At 52.7% G+C, this 19,061-nt stretch overlaps 1 protein-coding gene across 1 annotated transcript in view; it reads left to right on the top strand.

Annotated features, from left to right (window-relative positions):
- Window positions 1-19,061, top strand: part of MEI1 (meiotic double-stranded break formation protein 1) — a gene marked incomplete at its 5' end in the record, with an annotated part of 48,298 nt that overhangs the window by 27,652 nt on the left and 1,585 nt on the right. Inside the window, 11 exons of the mRNA XM_084279458.1 lie at window positions 239-343; window positions 2,058-2,168; window positions 2,752-2,933; window positions 5,156-5,237; window positions 5,966-6,171; window positions 6,927-7,008; window positions 10,264-10,370; window positions 11,083-11,214; window positions 17,753-17,870; window positions 18,549-18,670; window positions 18,847-18,931. Of these exons, the coding sequence (XP_084135584.1) occupies window positions 239-343; window positions 2,058-2,168; window positions 2,752-2,933; window positions 5,156-5,237; window positions 5,966-6,171; window positions 6,927-7,008; window positions 10,264-10,370; window positions 11,083-11,214; window positions 17,753-17,870; window positions 18,549-18,670; window positions 18,847-18,931 (1,332 nt within the window). The remainder of the gene's footprint in view (window positions 1-238; window positions 344-2,057; window positions 2,169-2,751; window positions 2,934-5,155; window positions 5,238-5,965; window positions 6,172-6,926; window positions 7,009-10,263; window positions 10,371-11,082; window positions 11,215-17,752; window positions 17,871-18,548; window positions 18,671-18,846; window positions 18,932-19,061) is intronic.

Below are 19,061 nucleotides of genomic sequence, written 5' to 3'. Positions count from 1 at the left end.
GCTTTTCTCCCTCCTTTCTAGTTGTTGAGTTGTGTTGGCAGGATCCAGCATGTAACTGGATAACTCACAGTGGCAGGAAGGGATCCTGAGGATTTAGTTGGGGCTCTGTATGTGTGTATATTGGGAAGATTTCCTCCCCTAACTCACCCTCATTCTTGAGGTGGAAAATTAACAATTCTTGGCACACTTTCAGGTACAAAAGTTCACTGACAAGCTGAGCTGTCTGCACCCTTCTTAGCTAACAGGAACCTGCCTGTTTTGCTGAGCCTCCTTTTCCTGGTGCAGCTGCGGAGCAAGGGCGTGAGGGAGCTGGACAGCACGGACTTCAAGCTGCTTCACCAGGGTGAGTCTGTGTCCATGTTCTCCCAGGGGGCTTTGATCTATGTTTGTTAATTGTTCTGTAAGGTGACCAGGGCCTGGTTTTTTGTACTTTGGAGAAGGTGTACCTTGCATTACAGTTATGGTTGCTTTGAGATTCTTTCACAGCCAGAGCATTGTAAAGAGCCTTGGTTACCAGTTCAGTTCACAGAACCCAGGTTCTGCCTCTTACTTTTACAATACCTTGTTGTCTGAAACCTCACAAGGTGGCCACAGTAGTCTCCTGGCCATGACATAATGACTGTCTGTGGCAATCATTGACCTGGCATGTGACAAGTATTGCTGATGTGCGTCCCAAAACATCCTTCCCCATCCACAGTTACCAACACACTCCTGTGGGATTCAGGCCACAGGGGTGTCCTGTGAACCAGCCATCAAGGACCAGCAGCTTAGTGAACCTGGGCTCTCCCTGGAGTGTGAGGCCAGAGTATAGGGGTCCCAACCAGCTGCAGAACTTGCCCACTCTGCCCCAGAGACATAGAAGAGTGACCTGTGTTTGTTTCCTCAACATACTGTGACCTCACCATACTCTGGTCTTACTTGGTCTTACTGCTCTCTGACCCTTACTCAGTGACTTCTCCCTTCGTACTTGGCTACTGGAGGTTCATGCAGGCAATGAAAAAAGAATAGGTACTAGAGGGAAGTTCAGCTAATCTGTCCTCTCATGTCTTCCCTGCTCTGACAAATTGATCTCTCCAGCAGGCTTCAAAGGACTATCCCCTTCAATTTGAAATGTTCCATGTCTTGGGGCTGCCAGTCTTGCCTTTGTAAAGAAGCAGTGTTTCTTAGACATTCATTAGCCAAGGGAACTGGAGGTGGGGAAGAAGCATGCCCTCTTTACACTAGACCTTTGTAGCTGCTGTGATATCAAAGCATGTCTCAGCTGCTCCCAGGAGTCACAAGCTCCTTCTGCTCTTGCTTTCTGCTCTGTATTTTTCAGCATGACTCTCCCCCTGCCCCAGCCACCCGCTTCATTCCCTGCGTGGCTTCCTAGGTGATGTTCTTCAGGGGTGGGAGTGCAGGGCACTCTCCTCTGATGAGGCCTGTGTGAAGCCAGCTTGTGGATGGAGGGGGTGTGGGGAGGCATGTTGATGTGTGTTTTTTAAGAATTGCTTACTCAGAGTTTTAAGCTCATCAGAAGATCTCCTATGACAGTTTTGCTGAGCCCTGCAGTCGTGGATTTCACTCCCAAACTCTTACTAAACATTGTTCCTAAATCTTTGGTGTGTACAACAGACAAGGCAGGTTTATTCCCAGTGTGAGCAGAGTTGGTGAGTGGAGGAGCAGAGCCCTCCATGCCGTTCCCAGTCAGATCTCCATGTGAGACAGGCCCATGGCTGTCCATGCTTGACCTGGTAGTGGGATCAAACTCGCTTTGTGGGAACAGGTAACTTACAGTCTGTTGCTCCTGGATTTGCTACTGCCCAGTGTGATACGTGCCCTTTAACACACCCTTTTCTATTCCCCCTGCCCCATTATCACCCTCTGCTGCACTGTTCAGTGTAAAGCAAACACTCTAGGGCAGATGCCTATTGCTTTGTCTGTATTATGCTCTATTTATTTTCACTTTAGGTTCTGTTGCTCTTCTCTGAATTCTCTCCCCACTGACTGACTTCCTTCACGTGCTGAGGTGCTCTGTTATGTTGGTGTCCATCTTATGCATGTTGTTTTGTTTCCAGTCAGTAATCTCTGTGGGAAGTGCAGGCCAGGGGACACTGACCTCCTGCAGCCATCCTTGAATTTTCTGTACTGGAGCCTTCATCAGACAACACCTTGTAGTCAACAGAGAGGTGAGGCAAGATTGTACTAAGTTATTCTCAGTGAGGTTGTAGCTTGGCTATTAGAGACTGTATTCTAACTGTCTCAGCAGGTGAGGTGGATTTTTCCCCTTCCAGGCACAGAATTACAGTTAACAAAGACCGTTTTGTATTTGGGATGAAGTTTTTTAGGTTGAGGGTTTTGTTTTGATTCGGTTTGGTTTTGCTGCCTTCTGATTATTCAGGAATTGGCTGCTGAGATACAGAACCACTGTATTTTTCTTGTTCATAAAACACAGCAGTGGGGCTTCAGTGCCTTGTTTGAAATGTCCTGGTATTGCCATGGTTCAAAAAACTAAACAATAATAGAGAACAGCTCTAACCAACCTTCCAGCTGTGTTAGCTGAAGGCTGGTCATTTTATTAGCTGGCCGAGCAGTCGCTTGTGCTGTGGGAAATGAATAGCAGCATAGCTGGACAGCCTTACTCTGATGAGCCCTGGCACCTGGGGCTGCCTCACTGCAGCAGGAGTGTGTTCTGCACTTCTCTCCTGCTTGACAAGCTGGTTTAACCTGTGCCATCCCTTGAGCCTCTCCACTTATGTTTCTCCCACACAGCAGTAGCTGTGCTGCTCTCCAACGTGTCCTTGCTAGAGCTCCTGCAGAAGGTTTTGGAGTGCACCTGGTTGCAGTCCCCTCCCTCTCAACCTGCCTACCTGTCACCTGAGGATGCCTTGCTGTGCTCTGGATGGCTCTTGGTTGCATCCCTCTTATTTTATCAGCATCGCTACAATACTGAGGTTAGAACCACTCCAGTGTTCAGATCTAGGGAATGGGTAAACCTTAAAAAATTAGAAAAATGAATAAAGTTTTCATTAGTGAAGGAAGGTGCTTTGCTTTGGCCTGGAAACTGCTTGCCTTGGTTGCTCTTTTGTTACTGTCTGCAAGTTGTTCCCTGCTGTGTTTCTCCGGCAGGACTGGAGGGTAGCGTGCTGCTGAAGGCTGAGACCCCAGTCACTGGGGAGTTAGAGAGGGGCAGAAATCCTGGGGAACCAAGTGCCTACCCAGCCCTCCTGATCCAAATCGCGTTCCTCTTCAGGACAGATTTTCAGGCCATTCTCAAGAGAAGGGTGGCAGACACAGCTCCCATGTTGTTAACTGCTTTTTTGATACTAAAATGATGGATAATGGAATAATCACTATCCAAACCTATTATTGGCAAATAAGTGCTCAATATTAACATGCTCTTAGGAGCAGTCACTGTGTTTGATGCTTTGCAGTCTGACAAGAGAGCTAAGCTGGAGTTGTCACCTGACATTAGAATTACAACTTGAGGGAAGCAGCTTCTAATGGGGGATAATGTTTCCTTGTGAAGTGCCCACCCAGGCCTCTCTCCCTCTCTTGACACGGAGTTAAACAGTGTGTCATGAGCTGTGAGCTCTGCCCTTGCCATTGTGCCCAGCAGCGTATGTTCCTGGGGAGTTGTGCACCTATTCAAGGGTGATAAAATCACATTAAGGACATGCCTGCATCTGCACAGAGAGCAGGGGTTGCTTTTCTACTGCTGAGGGAACACATTTTCCAAGAGGTCAACCCAGACCAAGTCTGTGCCTGTTACTTCACGGGAGTGCTGCATCTGTGTGGGTCTTAGAGCACAGGGCTTGTGTGGACTGTCACCTGTGTGACCTGCCTGTCCCTGCTTGTTAACTGCTGAGCACAATTTACCTTCTCAGTTTCCAAGTCAGGGCTGTATCTGGGTGGTCAGTGCTGTGCCAGTCCCAAAAGGGATTAAATTCTACTGGCATGTCTTGAGCTTCATTTTTTAGGTGTGACTCAGCTTATATTGATCCTTGAAGTACAATCATTTAGATATGGGGAAAAGAACTACGGATAGAGGTGGCAGATGGAAGTGGTTGAAGGCTGCTTCAGTGTTTCTGATGGTCTGCATTTCAAAGCTTCAGTGTTTCTAATCATCTGCTGAAGGTGGGGAAAGGAGAGGAGGTCAGAGGGGGACTCACTTCTCTGATGCTTAGTATAGCTGAAGCTGCACAAAGCATCCCAGAAGTCCTTGTAAGAGGCTTTGGCCTTTGTGGCTGTGAATGTGAGCTGATGCCAGGCTGTCTTCCTCAGCCTGCAGTTTTTTAAAGGGGAACAATGGCTCTGAGAAATGGGCCTGTTCATCTCAAGCTGATGTTAATAACAAGGACTTCTCTGGCCAGAGCAGCCTTATAGCTTAGTTGTGTTACTGCCACTGACTTTGGGAGAAGCCTGTGGATAACCATGGGTCCTGGGTGGTAGACTATTAGCAGCTTTGCCTTGTCAGTTCTTAGACAAGTAACCATGGCCTCCCTATTGCAGGAGGTACTCCTAGCTCTCCTTTTGAGAAGGAGAAGATGGTTTGAAGGAATGGACCCTGCAGTCCTTATGCCTGCCCTCCCATGCCAGCTCTCTGCCTTACTGAAGAGCTTGAACCCTTCTGGGCCTCTGTGAGGCTTCATGCCATCACAGCTTGGCTGCTCTGTGAGGGAAACGGGGTGGTGCAGACTTGCACTCCCAAACCCACCTTTCCCATTTCATCTAGTTCCCAAGTCCTTACCACTTCTGCCTCCTTCACCCATGCCACAGTTCCAAGCCCTGGGCTCCCCACTGTGCCCCCAGCAGGCAGGGACAGATCGTTGTCACTGCTGGTTTTTGCCTGCCTGACCCCTCAGCCTGGCTGACTGGCTGTGTGGCTGAGGCACAGCTGTGCTTGGTGATGCCTGAGGGGCTGCATGGAGGAGTGACAGCTAGTCAGGCAATCAGGTTGTGCTGTGGTTTGGAAGCTGTGTGAGCCTGGCAACTGGTGGTGAGGGAAACTTGAGTGCCTAGTGATGTGACTCTCCTGTCTGGGTCAGACTCTTGAAATCCTGTTGCTGTCTCTTGTTCTCAAGGGTCATGTCCCAGGACTGGAAGTATGTAAGGGAGCATTTTACCTAGTCCAAACCAGCAATGATTTTTGTCTTCTATTTCATTTTTCCTCTAGGTTCACCAGACAATTTCTCTAGACCTGAGAGAAGTCCTGAATGCAGTGATCTTCAGAAAGAAGAAACCAATCTTGTTGCAAGGTAATTTGCATCCGTTACAGGGATATGACTGGAAGCAGCTGCTAGAACCATGCTACAGGCAACAAGGGACAACTGGTGTCTACAGAATGAGATGGTGGAGGTGCTGGTGGGAATCTGGAAGCTTTGGTCCATTTGGCTTTGAGAGTATTTAACTGGTGATGAGAGGGCAAAAGGGAACTGTCTGGAGTTCTGCTGTGTTGGGAAAAATCTCCTTGGAGCTTGGTAGTGACACTGGGGACTGAGTGGGAGTGGGGATAGTGTCTCACAGAGGGGACACAAACAAGGGAATTTGTGTTGATGTTCCTGCCTGCAGCTGTCAGCAGGTATTGAGCAACTTCAGTGGGGCCTTAAGCCCAAATTTTCCCTCCTTACTTCTTGCAAGGGCATGTAGCATTAGGATGAAGGATAATGGTTTTAAACTAGAAAACGGGAGATTTAGGTTGGATATTAGGAAAAAATTCTTCAATATAAGGGTGGTAGGTCACTGGAGCAGGTTGCCCAGAGAGGTGGTGGAGGCTCCATCCCTGGAGATATTCAAGGTCAGGCTTGGTGGGGCTCTGAGCAACCTGATCTAGTGAAGTTGTCCCTGGTTAGTGCAAGGTGGTTGGATTAGATGACCTTTAAAGGTCCCTTCCAGCCTATAATCCTATGCTGCTGCATGAGCACCAACACCCAGGGCAGGGAAGAGGAGAACAGTGGCACACACTAATCAGTGTCTCCCTGTCTAGTGAGCATCATGCAGTTCCTGAGAGCTGCCTTGCGACAGAACTTCTCCTCCTCTCTGCTGGTGATCGTTGGCCAAAACACAGCTCAAGGTGACATGCAGCCACAGTCATCATCACTTCAGGACGCTGCCCTACACCCCCTTGCCATGGGACAGGTCTCCTCGCTTGTTGTCAGTCTGCAGAACCTTTTGGTGCATGTCCAGTTGCAGGTATATAACAGAAGACTTTTGGGACAACACTAGTGTTCTTGGGCTTCAAGCAGGTACACTAACTTGAGGAGAAACCATCCTGTTGCAGAACCTAAGGGGCTGCCTTTCTTTTTCCCTTCTGCCTGCATTTTCTACCCCTCACAGACACGTGGTGAGGAGGAGGGGAAATGCTCTTGCTGCAGCATGGCGCAGTGAGAAAGAAGGTAAATCAAGCTATGCGGTACTCCCTGCTGCTGAACCGGATAGCTGAAAGTCTCTGTACTAATGACAGCCTCTCTTTTCCCATCTCCTGCTCTGCAGGGACACCACACCCATGGGGACAGAGGTAGGGAAGTGTAACAAATCCCAGTCCTTCCCCAGTGCCCCTGGCAAGGTGCTGTGGGGGCAGTGCATCCGTGTACATTTAACTTGCTGAAGTGATACTGGGCTCCAGGGAACGGTGCACTGGTTTACATTAATCTCTCTCAAGCCATGTTGGGCTCCCATTTTTATTCTTTGAAGGCTGTTACTTTAATTTTTTTTATCCTTAGAATAAGTAGTCATGCCTTTGTCTGCCTCCTTGACATGACAGATAGTTTGCAGCACGTTGCATCCCATGAAGGAGATGAAGGGTGTTATTTTCCTGTGCTGCGTGCTCTTCAGATCCCACCACTTTATGAATTTTCCTCTTGCAATAGCTGCTGACTGGGGTTTTTTTCCTTTTTTTTTTTCCCTCCTTTTTTATTCTTTCTCTTTCCCCCCTCTTGGTATTCCAGAAAGACTTGCTGCTCTCTCAAGCTGTGGTTGCCTGCCTGGAAACCTTAGTGGAATACCTATATGTGAAGAACCAGGATGTTGGTAAAGTCCCTGCTCTTTCCTTCCCCAGGTTCCCCTCCTGCAGTGAGTTCCAGCTCTTTGATCTCTATCCAGTAGCACCCTGGAGCAGATGCTTAACGAGTTTATGCCCAATAAGAAAAATTATTTGTATGCCTAAAGTTAATCATGTGCTTTGTGGGATGAAATCACAGCGCCTGGCTCTCCTGCAGGCATGAGTCCTCACTTTGGCTCTGGACACTGAGATGCTTTCCAGATGGAAAAAAGTCATTCCCACCCCTCCATATGGTAAGAGTGAAAGGTTTAGGAATGGAGGAAGTATGGGAACAGTCTCTTGCTTCCAGGCCAATTGCAGCAAACCTTTAGACTGTAAATACAGGGGAGGGAGGTTCTGATATGATGTGTCTTGCACACGGACAGGACTGGTCAGAGTTTGGCCCTGAGGGAGAGGAGGAAGAACAGGGTACTAGGCAGCCTTGGGGAATGGAAGCTGGAAATTTGAGATTTCCAGGGGCAAATGCAGACCTTGTTTTCTGAAGTTTGTGTCAGACCTAATGTGTACCATTTTAGCCATATAGAATCATAGAAGGTTTTGGGTTGGAAGGGATCATCTAGTCCCAACCCCCTGCCATGGGGCAGGGACACCCTCCACTAGCCCAGGTTGCCCAAAAGCCCCACGCAACCTGACCTTGAACACTCCCAGGGAGGAGCCATCTACAGCTTCTCTGGGCAGCCTGTGCCAGGACCTCATCATCCTCACAGTGAAGAATTTTTTCCTAATGTCTAATATAAATGCACCATCTTTTAGTTTAAAACCACTAGCTCTTCTCTTGAGCCTTCTCTTCTCCAGGCTGAGCAAGCCTGACTTTCTCAGCCTGTCTTCATAGCAGAGGTGCTCCAGCCCTCTGATCATCCTCTGGACTCGCTCAATATGTTTCTTGTAGTGAGGACCCCAGAGCTGGATGCAGTACCCCAGGTGGGGGCTCACCACAGTAGAGTAGAGGGGCAAAGTCAAGTCACTACCCTTGACCTGCTGGTCATGCTGGTTTTGATGCAGCCCAGGATATGGTTGGCTTTCTGGGCTGCAAGCACACATTGCTGGTCATGTTGAGCTTCTGATCAGTCAACACCCCTAAGTCTTTCTCGGCAGGGCTGCTCTCAATCCATGCCCTGCCCAGCTTGTTGTGCTTGGGATTGCCCCAACCTGTGTGCAGGATCTTGCATTTGGCTTTGTTGAACTTCATGCAGTTCTCATGGGCCCAGCTCTCAACCCTGTCAGGGTTCCTCTAGATGGCATCCCTTCCCTCCAGCATGCTGGCTGCAATTGACTGTTTGTCGTTGGCAAACGTGCTGAGGGTGCACTCAATCCCATTGTCCATGTCACTAAGAAAGATGTCTAACAGTGCTGGTCCCAGTGCCAAGCCCTGTGGAATGCTGGTCTCATCACTGGTCTCAGTTTGGACATTGAGCCGTTGGCCACAACTCTTTGAGTGTGACCATCCATCCAGCTCCTTATCTGCCGAGTGGTCCATCTGTCGCATCCATGTCTTTCCAATTTAGATACAAGGATGTCATGTGGGACATCAGATGCTTTGCACAAGTCCAGGTAGATGACATCATTGCTCTTCCCTTACCCACCAGTGCTGTAACCCCATCGTAGAAGCCCAACACATTTGCCAGGCATGATTTGTCCTTAGTGAAGTCATGTTGGCTGTCACCAATCGCCTCCATACTGAGCATAGTTTCCATGAGGATCTTGCCAGGCATAGAGGTGAGACTGGCCAGCCTGTGGTTCCCTGGGTCTTCCTTTTTTCCCTTATATAACAATACAACAGTGTTGTACAGAAACCCTTCTGCTTACTGTCAGCTTTCTGCCACAACGTCCAGGCGCTGGCCTTGGTCTCAAAGCAGACAGCAAGTTCTCTCTGTGCCCTGACTTGTGTGATGCAGTCATTTAAACATGGAGAGAAGGGGATGGAGTGAGTGAACACCAGACAAAAGGGACACTGAGGGGGGAGAGGAGTTGTTTGAATGGAAATGTGATTCTGCAGATAGATGACAGCCAGTAGCTGAAGGGAGGCTATTAAAAGGCTGGGTTACAAAAAAGGTGGCGTGTTACGGGGAGGTACCGCTGGTTAGGGACTAAGTTAATAATGAAATGTAGCTTCAGCAACAGTTGAAGAAGAATTCAGACTGCCAGAGTTCTTGCTGTGGTGCAGAAGTTCACACCTGCAGTAACAGGAGCCTCCTCATTCCAGACAGAACGAGGGGCATAGCTGTGTCACACTGAAGGATGTGAAAATGCCACAAGGAGTGTGGCCTGGGCTCTGCCTCGAGGAGTTGCCTCATTTGTGGCTGTCTGAAACCCTCTCTTGCTCTAGAGGTTTCTCCAGATGTGCAAAGCCAGCTCAGTGCATAGTGCTGGTGTTTCCACCAGTTAAAAGGTACCCCTCCAAATTCTACATTATAGCTTTAGCGTTGCTTTCCCATAACTGAGATTGTTGTGGTGGCAATAGGGAGGTTACCTGACTGCTGGTGGAAAAGGGACCTTTCTGAACCTCTGCTGAGTTGCCATGGTGTAACAAATCCTATCAGCTGACCTGTTGTAATTGTCTATCCCATGCAATAAATACATCCTAACCTGCAATAAATAGAAGGTAATAACACTTATCTTTAGCGTTCGGTGAGAGACTTCACGCTGTCACAGATGGTGACCTTCAGCTTGACCTCTGTTTATCATATATGCTCCTTATTAAGATAATTTTCTCTGTGGATTGTTTGCATGGCTGCCATCAGCCTGGCTGGTCCCCGTAGTGTGCTCTGATGCAGATCCAGGATCAGCTTGTGCAGTTTACGTTACAGGGCGGTCTTCATTCCCCAAAGACTGCAGCTAAATAAAACCCGTGGTCAGGAAACTTGTCCTCATACTGAAACCAGAGGGCATTATTTTTAAACCCTGGGCTAAAGATATCCCCTTACTATTTTATGACAGGACCCCAGGAGGAGGTTTCTCTTCCTGTACCAGCACAAAGATGGGCAAAGCGTACTTTTTGCTTTAAAAAGCTATTAAGCTTTTGTCCTTATGACTGAACTCTTGCCCAAAGAGTGACAGATTAAAAAGCATGTAGGAACAGAGCAAAATATCCCCTTAGTGTTTCACAGCATGGGACCTGGAAGAGAAAACTTGGGGTCACTATTGAAGACTCTCCTTATTTGGGTCCAGCCTGTCACTTGCCCGATTTTAAAGCTTTCTTTGATTGGCTTCTCCTTCTTTCCCAGCTCTACATGTTGCTTCCCAGCCCTGGCACCGATTCCTGCTCTTCACCCTGCTCAGTGGGGGCCAGAAGTCCTTCCTGCAGCCAGAAGTTCTCCGGCTGATGACTTTGGTGAGCTGGGGAAGGGCGGGCTGTTCTCCATGTCTGCTGGTGTGTTGGTTCCGCGCAGGCGGGTGGGTTCCTGGAACTGGCCCCTGCGCACACGCAGTCTCAGTGCTGCTGTGGCTTTGTCTGGCGCTGCCCTTGTGCCCGATAATAATGATACCTCTGAGCACACTTCCCTTCCACACCCTGCAGAAACTGACTGATGTTAGTGAGCACGTCCTGTTCCTCTGGTGTTTGCAGCATTTATTTATATCATGTAGGACCCCTGGGGAGGAGAGGGGAAACCTACGGAGAACATGCAACTGCTGTTGCCAGTCAGGGAGCCTGCAAGTGACAGAGGGAATGCAGTGCTGCCCAGCAGGATGACTGATGCTGGCGCACTCATGGCAGTGGATGAGAGGAAGGGGCTACTCACATGAATTTCCCCCTCCAAATACATGATGAGTCTGTGAATATTTGCTATTGTTACATCACTTGTAAAATGTTACCTGGTTAATTTAGGTCCTTCGGCACCTAAACTAAAATAAGTCTGGTTATAAATGAGAGTACTGACAACAGGGATGTTTGCACTGGTTCTGTTACAAGTGATAGAAAAATCAGGCCTGTGGTGAAGGTGCTGCAGCATCCCATTACATAGAAAAGGTTTCTTCCAGGAGATGAGTCACTATTGGAGTCTGTATTTCACTACTTAATGTCTCTGTTTTTTCCTTTGTTCAAGTTTCTGCGATATCAGAGCACCAATATTATTTCTCAGAAAGAAATTAGCCAGATTCTCCAGGAGGCAGCAGAAGCCAATTTAGCAGAGCTGCCCGAGGCCACTTCTCGTGCTCTTTACCTCTTCCTTTGTCAGGTAAGAGAGAGGTGACTGCCCACGAAAATGATAAGGGAATTCCAGGTGGGATTGCTTTAGCCTTTGATGGGGAGCCATCAACTTCCTTTGAGGAGCTTTTAGTAAGATGATGAGGAATCCTGCAGCTGCTAGCTTGGCCTACTGCCTTGAGGGATGAGCAGTGAAATGGGAAAAGGAGTGGTGCCAGCAGCCACTGAAAATGCGTTGGTGTTGCTGTGGGCGGCCCCTTGATTCCTCCCAGATCAAAGTTTGAAGGTGTCGCTGCTCTGTGCGGAGATGAGGGAGGGAAGGTTTGAAGGAACAAATCCAACAAACAGTTTCTTCTTGGTCTGGAAATTATTCTTTCTTCTGACTGCTCAGATTCAGAGCAGTCACTGCCAGGTGGAGCCAGGGCAGTCAGAGACCATTCCAACCTTGCTGGAGCGCCTTCAGGGACAGAGGAGCGCTTGTGTAAAGCATCAGGACGTTGTGTATCCTTTGCTGGGCAGACGCCTTTGGTAGGTGATGTGAGAGTGGGAGGTGTAACGGAGGTGGAAGGGATACCCAATCCTTCCCTTGTTCCAGCTGAAGGCAAACAGGAGTGGAAAAACTGAGTGGTTGCTGCACTTAAATAACTTGGGATGAAAGACATTGAGAAGACATTTAGGAAGCAAGGAGATATTTGGGATGAAAGATGGGTCTCTCTGCTGGGATTGAATTCATCTATATGGCAGAGGTGGTCTAACGAAGGGAGTGCTGCCCGGGGAGCCCGTGACCAAAGCAGTAACAGTCCCTGTATTGATTTCCTTGAGGGGTGAACAATCACTTCACCTCTGGCAGTGTGCCAGCTGGCACCCCTAGCTCTGTGAAGTCATGGAAACCCAAAGATGACTTGAGCACTTGCCAAGAACAGCGAGTATTCGGAGACTGCTCCATGGAGTTACCAAATTGTCCCCTGCTGAGAACTGAATTCTCCTCTGTGGAGAGGAGGCAGGACCCCACTCTCAGATTACTTCAGGAGAAAGAGGGAACCTGATGCAGAATTTATTTCTCAAGCTTCTCAAGGCCTTTGCCTTCCTGTTTGCATCACACCATGTTGCCTCAGACAGGTAGTAGTGATGGAAGGGTTCCCACCAGTGATTTCCTGTTGATGTGGGGACTTTCTCCACTGTGGAAGTGTCATCAACCATATGTAGGGCAGGTACTGGGTGAGGTGTTTGTTATCTACAAGTAGTTTGTCCCCGTGGTTATCTCCAGTGTGACACTGCTGCTCTGTGGTGGTGGATGGTCAGAGCACAAGTTGTCCAGATGGACACCATCCAAGCTCCATGAAGCTCCTCTGGGGCTTTTTGGTGCCTGTACGGGGGTGAGGGAAAGCGGACAGGGGGCCTTGTTACATTGCTAGAGCTGCTTCTCATTTCTGGCTTTTCCACCTACAAGGAAGCATTCCAATCTTGGTTGTTGGGGAGGGTTTAGGACGTGCTCAAAGAGCAGCAGTGGTGGCTACCTGAACCAGGACAGTCATGAGTGTGGAAGACAAAATTCTCTGGTAAAAACCAAGCTTTGATGTCAGTTTTGTCAAAAATGGACTTTCTTCAGGTTCACCCACACTGGCGTTTCTCACATGTGTTTTGAGGGAGGGCTGGTTTAGTAATGAAAACCTCCTGTCAGCAGTGTGTCAACTGTGGGAATTCCAGTAGCGTGCTGGAGTTGAGCCATGCCTTCCCCCTGGTTTCCGCTCATGCTGTCGATAACAGATGCCTGGGAAGCGTGGCAGTGTCCCTCTCACACATCGGAGACTGAAAGGGGGAGATGCGGCATGTGCAGCGGAGGGACAGGGCAAGGACGGACCACGAGACCCCATCCTGCCACTTACTCCCAGGGAGCCATGGGGAGAAGGTGGGTGAGGGAAGTTCTTTGTTGTTTGTTTCACTTTCAGAAAAAGGTTTGTTGAAAATAATTTATAAAGACCGGTTAGTGAAGTGGCTCCTTGTTTCCTGTTCTGTGCGGGATGGGGCTCGGTTGATGCTCTTTGGGTATCAAAATCCAGAGCCGCGAGGTGAAAACGAAGCCCTAGGTGAGCAGCAGGTGCTGTGGAAGGGGCTCTGCTCCCCCGCCTCAGGGGGTGGTGCTGCGGGATCGCTCCTTTCCTCTGGGCTGTCAGGGGTTGGGGGGGGGGGGGCTCAGCCGGGACCTCTGGAGGGGCACGTGCCGCTGGTCTCACGGGAAAGAGCCTTCTTCCAACTCGCGGATGCTCCCTCGGCTGCAGCCCTGGGCCCCCGCTGCCCTCCAGCTACGGTCAGTGCCCCTTTCTACGGGCGCTTTTAGCGAACGGGCCGCCGTCCCTGCAGAGCCGGGGCGGAGCAGCAGGACCAGACCCGCCGGGCGAGGGAACCGGCTCCAGGTCCGGCTCCTTCCCGCCGGCTCCCCGGAGCCCCACCGCCCGCGGGAGCCCCAGCGGGGCCGGGCTGGTGCCGGGGCGGGGCGGGAGCTCAGGAAGTGACACGGCGGGGCGGGGCGGGCAGGCGGCGGCGGCGGCATGGCAGCGCGGCGGGCGTGAGCGCCGGTCCCGGTACCGCTACCCGGCCCGCAGGTGAGGGGCGCCGGCCGCGCCGCCGGCGGGGCAGCCCGCGGGGAGGGGCCGGGGCAGCCCGCGGGGAGCGGGCCGGGGCAGCCCGCGGGGAGGGGGCCGGGGCAGCCGGGCGCCCTCCTCTCCCCGTGGCGGGGCCGGGTCTCGGCGGGGCTGCCGGTGGCCGTCCGGCCGTGGCGGGGCAGTCGGGAAGGGCAGAGGCAGGAGCAGCCCCGGTGCCGCTCCGGGGGGCGGCCGCTGCGGCGCTGCCCCCCTGTACCGCCGGCTGCAACCGGGGCGGCTGGTGAGCGGGACGGGCGGCGCGGCCCCGGGGGTGCCTGGCTGGAGCTGTGGTTAAGCCGTCAGCTCTCCCCTTCCTCGCCCTGCGCCGGAGCCCCGTGAGGAGCGGGGCTGCCGACGGCACCGGCCAGGCGCCGTCCCGCCCTTTCGTGCGCTGCGGCCGCTTGCCACGGCTGTGGGTGGGCTGCCCGGAGCACGGCCGGGGGGGTCTCAGCTGATCCGGTTTCCATGCCTCTTTCCCCGTGTGACTGCTGTTGGTTTTAGCTCGCTCGAAGGGGCATCCTCGCCCCTGGGCTCGAGTCCCTCGGGATGCTGCTGACCCCTCCGCGGGATGGGAGGCGCGGAGGGGTCTGGGACGGATCCGTGTCCGGCGGGAGTCGCAGTGGGTCCGGTCAGGGCTGCCTCACCCCGGCGGGTACCCGTCCCTGGGATCCATGAGATCTGGTTTTGGTGGTTAAGGGTCTTCAGAAGCAAGCAGATGTCTGCGGCTGCTGTTTCCCTGAAGCACCTGATCCTGTAAGCCCCCTGTAGAAATGCTGTAGCAGAAGAAGCCTGAACAGCCTGTCTTCCACTTCCACAGCTTTTGGGCTGTCTGTGACAAGAGATTCATCCTCATCTGGTTGTCAGAGGAGCAGCTCAGGAACGGATTTGTGAGTCGGGAGTTTTCATTCCTCGTTTTGCCACGGTCTGCACCCGGGGCAAGCTGTCTGATGATGCTCTTCCCCCTGTGATGCTTCCCTGCCCCCCCTGTCCTTTTCCGTGCCCTGCAGAGGGGACAGGGGGTCCTGCAAAAGTCCCTCACAGAGTGGCAGTGTGGCTCTGCCTTGTGAGCTCATTAAGCGAATAAATCCCAGTGCTGCTCAGTTCAGACAGGGCTCCTGCAGGAGAATTTATAAAGTCATTAAAAACATTTTAATGGAAAGTATTAACCATCTATAACACAGCATCTGCTGGCGTGTCTTTGGAAAAACACATCTAAATTAAGAGGATGGGAGACAGCCAGACAGACTGGTGGGCTTTCTGCTGAAGCAACCAGCTGGCCAGGGCTGCGAGGGAATACTGGTGGAAACTCCTTCCCATCTGTAGCATCGGGCCAGGCCCTGCCTCCCTGGACTGCTGTGGCAGGGACCAGTTTGGGGAGAAGTAGGGAGGGAATTGAGGAGCAGCTCTGTGGTGTTTCTGTGTCATTCTTGTCCCTCAGCGGGTGTGAAGGCGCGAGGGGAATCACGTGGGGAAAGCGTGGAGGAGCATCTGCAAGAAGCTTTGGCGTCCCTCAGCTATGAAAATGGGGTGAACTGGGCAGGACAGTGGTAACCTCAAGCTGGTCCCACGTGGAACCGGCAGCCTCACTTTCTCAGGGCAACAGCTGGCTCCTGCTGCATTTCCAGCCACGATGATGACAGTGGTCTGCAGCTTCAATGTGAGACCGTCAGCAGGGAAGGAAGGGGTCAGATAAAAAGGTGACGGGCTTCTGGGATGGCGTGGTCCTCCAGGTCACTTCTTCCGACCTTGTTCTGTGGGCTGCTGCAGGAGGATTTGTAAAGTCATTAAAAATGTTTTCATTGAAAACAGGAACCACCTGTGTACTGCAGCATCTGCTCTTGCGTCTCTGGAAAGGCCCATGGCCATTCTGAGACCTGAGGGTGGCCAGGCAGGCTGGTGGGCTTTCTGTGGCAGCAGCCAGCTGGCTGACAGCTGCTTCAGCCCAGCACCGTGCTCCGCTCTGCTGCTGCCAGAGTGGGGTTCTTTTGCAACTCAACATCTTCCTCCTTGGAGTGGCCATGGGGCACCTTCTGGCTGCCTGGCTCCCCTGGGAAAGGATGGATGCAGGAGCTGCTGCCCTGGAACTGCTGTAGGCAGTCTGGCAGAGCTGTAACGGGCAGCATTTCTGATGTTTGCCTTTCAGCCTGGTCTGGAAGCCACCAGCTGCTTCCAAGGTCTCTCTTTGGTTCTCCACGAGCCAGCCTGGTCCTTATGGCCATGGGTCCAATCTGAGGGACAAACAGGAGCCTGGGCCATGGGGTAGTCACAGCTTGTGCATTTGAGTTGTTGCTTTTCCTCCTCCCTATGAGCCTGGGAGGGTGTGAGCAGCTGTGGGGAGCTCTGCAGAGTGGGGGGACCCACACCTTCTCTCTGAGCCAGGCCTTGTGCCCTTAGGTCATGCTTTTTGGTGGGTAGGAGTAGTTTCTTGGAGGCTGACCAGGCTGGTGGGTCCTGCAGAGCATCTGTTTGCTTGGGCTGGAGAATTTCTCCTTACAGCCTCAGCTTGACAGCACGGTTTGTGGCCTTCAGGGTGGCTGGAACAGGTCTTAACCCTCACGTGACAGCAGGCAGAGGGGACAGACCCTGGGCCTGGTGTGGGTGCTGCTGTCCCGGCTCGGCATCAAGTCCGAAACGCAGGTTGTGGTGGTGAGCCCATGCCAGGGGCAGGCGCATCTTCCTCTGTACTGCTGGCTGTAGTTACGCTGACACGTCCCCTTCCAGCAAAGCCTTTTGCAGAGCACAGCAGCAGAGTAACACAGAGGGCTTCCCATCCTCGTTTCCCTGCCCGTGCCGGGGCTGCGAGGCTGCTGGGCTCAGCCTTGACCGGAGCTGCGTGGTGGGAGCTGCCGCTGCTCCTTGCTGAGAGCCAGGAGAGCTGCTGGCACTGCCCGCTCTGCCTCACTCCTGGGCCTGAGATTTGAACGAATTGTGTTTGTTTAAAAAGGAAAACAAGAAAAAACCCGACCTGAATTTGGTGTGAAGAAGGGCTTTGTTTCGGTTCCAGTGTTAGGCATCACAGAGGGAGGCCTGGCTGGGCAGGGGAGCTCGGGAGGGGAGTGAGGCTGCAGGGCGAGGGCAGCACCGGTGGCCTTACACGTCTGCCTTTCCCTTGGGAGCAGGAGGTGGCTGGGGAATGCCTCTGGAGGAGCTGCTGCCGCTTCCTTAGCTGCTGCTGGCCACTACTCGGCTCTCGGAAACATCCCTGTGGACAGGCTGCCTTGAGTCCCACTGCCTGGAGAACAAGGTACTGGTCTCCTTTTCGAGCTCTAGGCTGTCCCAGGGTCCTTATTCTCAAGGACCTTCTCCTCTCACCTCTCCTCTGGCTCTGTCTGAGGGACCCTCCTGCCAGGAGCAGCTCTGTGTGACCGCATCCCCGCGGAGCCTCAGGTGATGACATGCTTGGGGCGAGAGGGGAGTTACCCCCAGGTCACCCAAATGTTGCCTTTTCAGGCCCACTGCTGGTGCCTGGTTTGTAGCGAGGGGAAGGGCTGAGGTACCAGCCCCACAGGAGATGGGGTGAGGTGGCTGAGCTAGTCAAGCCCGGTGCTTGAAGGAGAGGTGGACTCCAGCCCCCCAGTGAACCTCCTCTTCCCTTCAGCCCTGCTGCTTCTGCTGCTGGGGTGCTCTAACTCACAGACCCAGGTATACGCTAGATCTTACTTTTGGGAGGAGGGGTAGGACTGCTGGGTCAGTGCTCAGTCGGGTCCCTGGGAGCCCAGATGGTGCCCAGCCAGCGGTGGAGGCAGGCAGAGAGGAGGGGGAGAGCAGGGGAGAGCAGGCTGCCTCGTAGTCCTGCCCTGGCACAAGGGAGGGGTGGGCAAGGACTCTGGTGCCAAGAGTGATGTGCCATCAGTCCCGAGAGGCTCATGTGACCCTTTGGTAGGTCTCCTAACTGGTCATTGGTTTTGTTGGTCCATTTTGTTCCAGGCTGTGGCAGCCGACATGGATTTTCTCTTCATCTGCCCCTTTCTGCTGGCGCTGCTGCTGTCCCCGGGCAGCTTCGCAGACCTGGAAAAACAGAGGGTGGACTCTGGCCTGGAAATCTGTATCCTTCTCTGCAGTGGCCTGCCCCTGTGTCCTGTGCTTATGCCTGCTAAGGCTGGAGGGTGCTCGTACGCAGAGAGAAGGTTAGAGGCCGTGGAACGGAGCACAGGGGCCCTGGAAGAGAGAGGACCCAGAACCACCCGGCAGTTTCCCAGCCTGTTTCCCAGTCTGCTCTTGGGAGTGACATGGCCAGCTGGGTGGCAAAGCATGCCTGTGGGTCTGTGTTTTGGGGTGACTGGCTGGGATGATCAAAGAGGGCTCTTGGGCTTGTGGCACTTGGTCTCCCCTGTGCCATGGGCACTGATTGCCTGTGAGGAGGGGGGCTAATGCAAGTGCTTCTTAGCAGCTTCCCCTGATGAACGGGCCAAATATGAAAAGATAATTAATGTATGCACTCATGGAGACACGTGTGGGGAAGGTGGGAGTTTGTGTTCCTCCTCCAACCCATCAGCCAGAGCCGGGGCCAGCAAGTAGAAAGGTCCTCACAAGTGCCCAGCTGGGGTGTCTGAGCGAAGGGGCTCAGTGGAAACCCATGTTTCATCCTGGTTCAGGCACTGCCCATGGCCCTCAGGCATCCCAAGAAGAACTGGAGGGGCTGGGATGGTGCTGGGTGCCTAGTGGAGGGGGAGAACAGGAGCACGGTGGGAACATGTCCGTGGCGCCCTTGACAGTGGTGCAGATAAGAAGCTGTTTGAGGTGAAGCGCAAAGACCAGATGAATGCACTGAAGAACTTGATTGAGCTCAATGACATCAACCAGCAGTACAAAATCATTGACATCATGCTCAAGGGACTCTTCAAAGTGAGCGGTGGCGAGGGAGGGTGGGCAGAAGAAGCAGGGAGGGCTGAGGTCTTCTGTGGGGTTGAAGAGGGTGGGCAGGTGGGCCTTAGGACCTGCAGGGAGGGTGTTGTGGGGCAGGACCCTCGGGGTCCAGAGAAGGAGCGACAGGTTGGGGCCGTAACTGAGGGCTCTGGCAGGTGCTGGAGGACTCCCGGGCTGTGCTCATCGCTGCTGACGTGCCTCCCGACGGGCCTTTCCCTCAGGATGAGAAGATAAAGGATGGTAGGTCCTCTCTGGCCCTTACCCCCATCTCTTTTCCAGTGCTCTGGTGTGTTGTCCCCCTGGGACTGGCACCAGAGCAGTATGGAATCCCCATGTACCCAGGCCAGACCTGGGCTGGTCCCTGTTGGTC

The sequence above is a fragment of the Gallinula chloropus genome (genome assembly GCF_964237585.1).
Source record: "Gallinula chloropus genome assembly, chromosome: 1".
NCBI classification, from domain to species: domain Eukaryota; kingdom Metazoa; phylum Chordata; class Aves; order Gruiformes; family Rallidae; genus Gallinula; species Gallinula chloropus.
The sequence above is the reverse complement of the archived record's forward strand: the minus strand, read 5'-3'. Positions and strand labels throughout refer to the sequence as shown.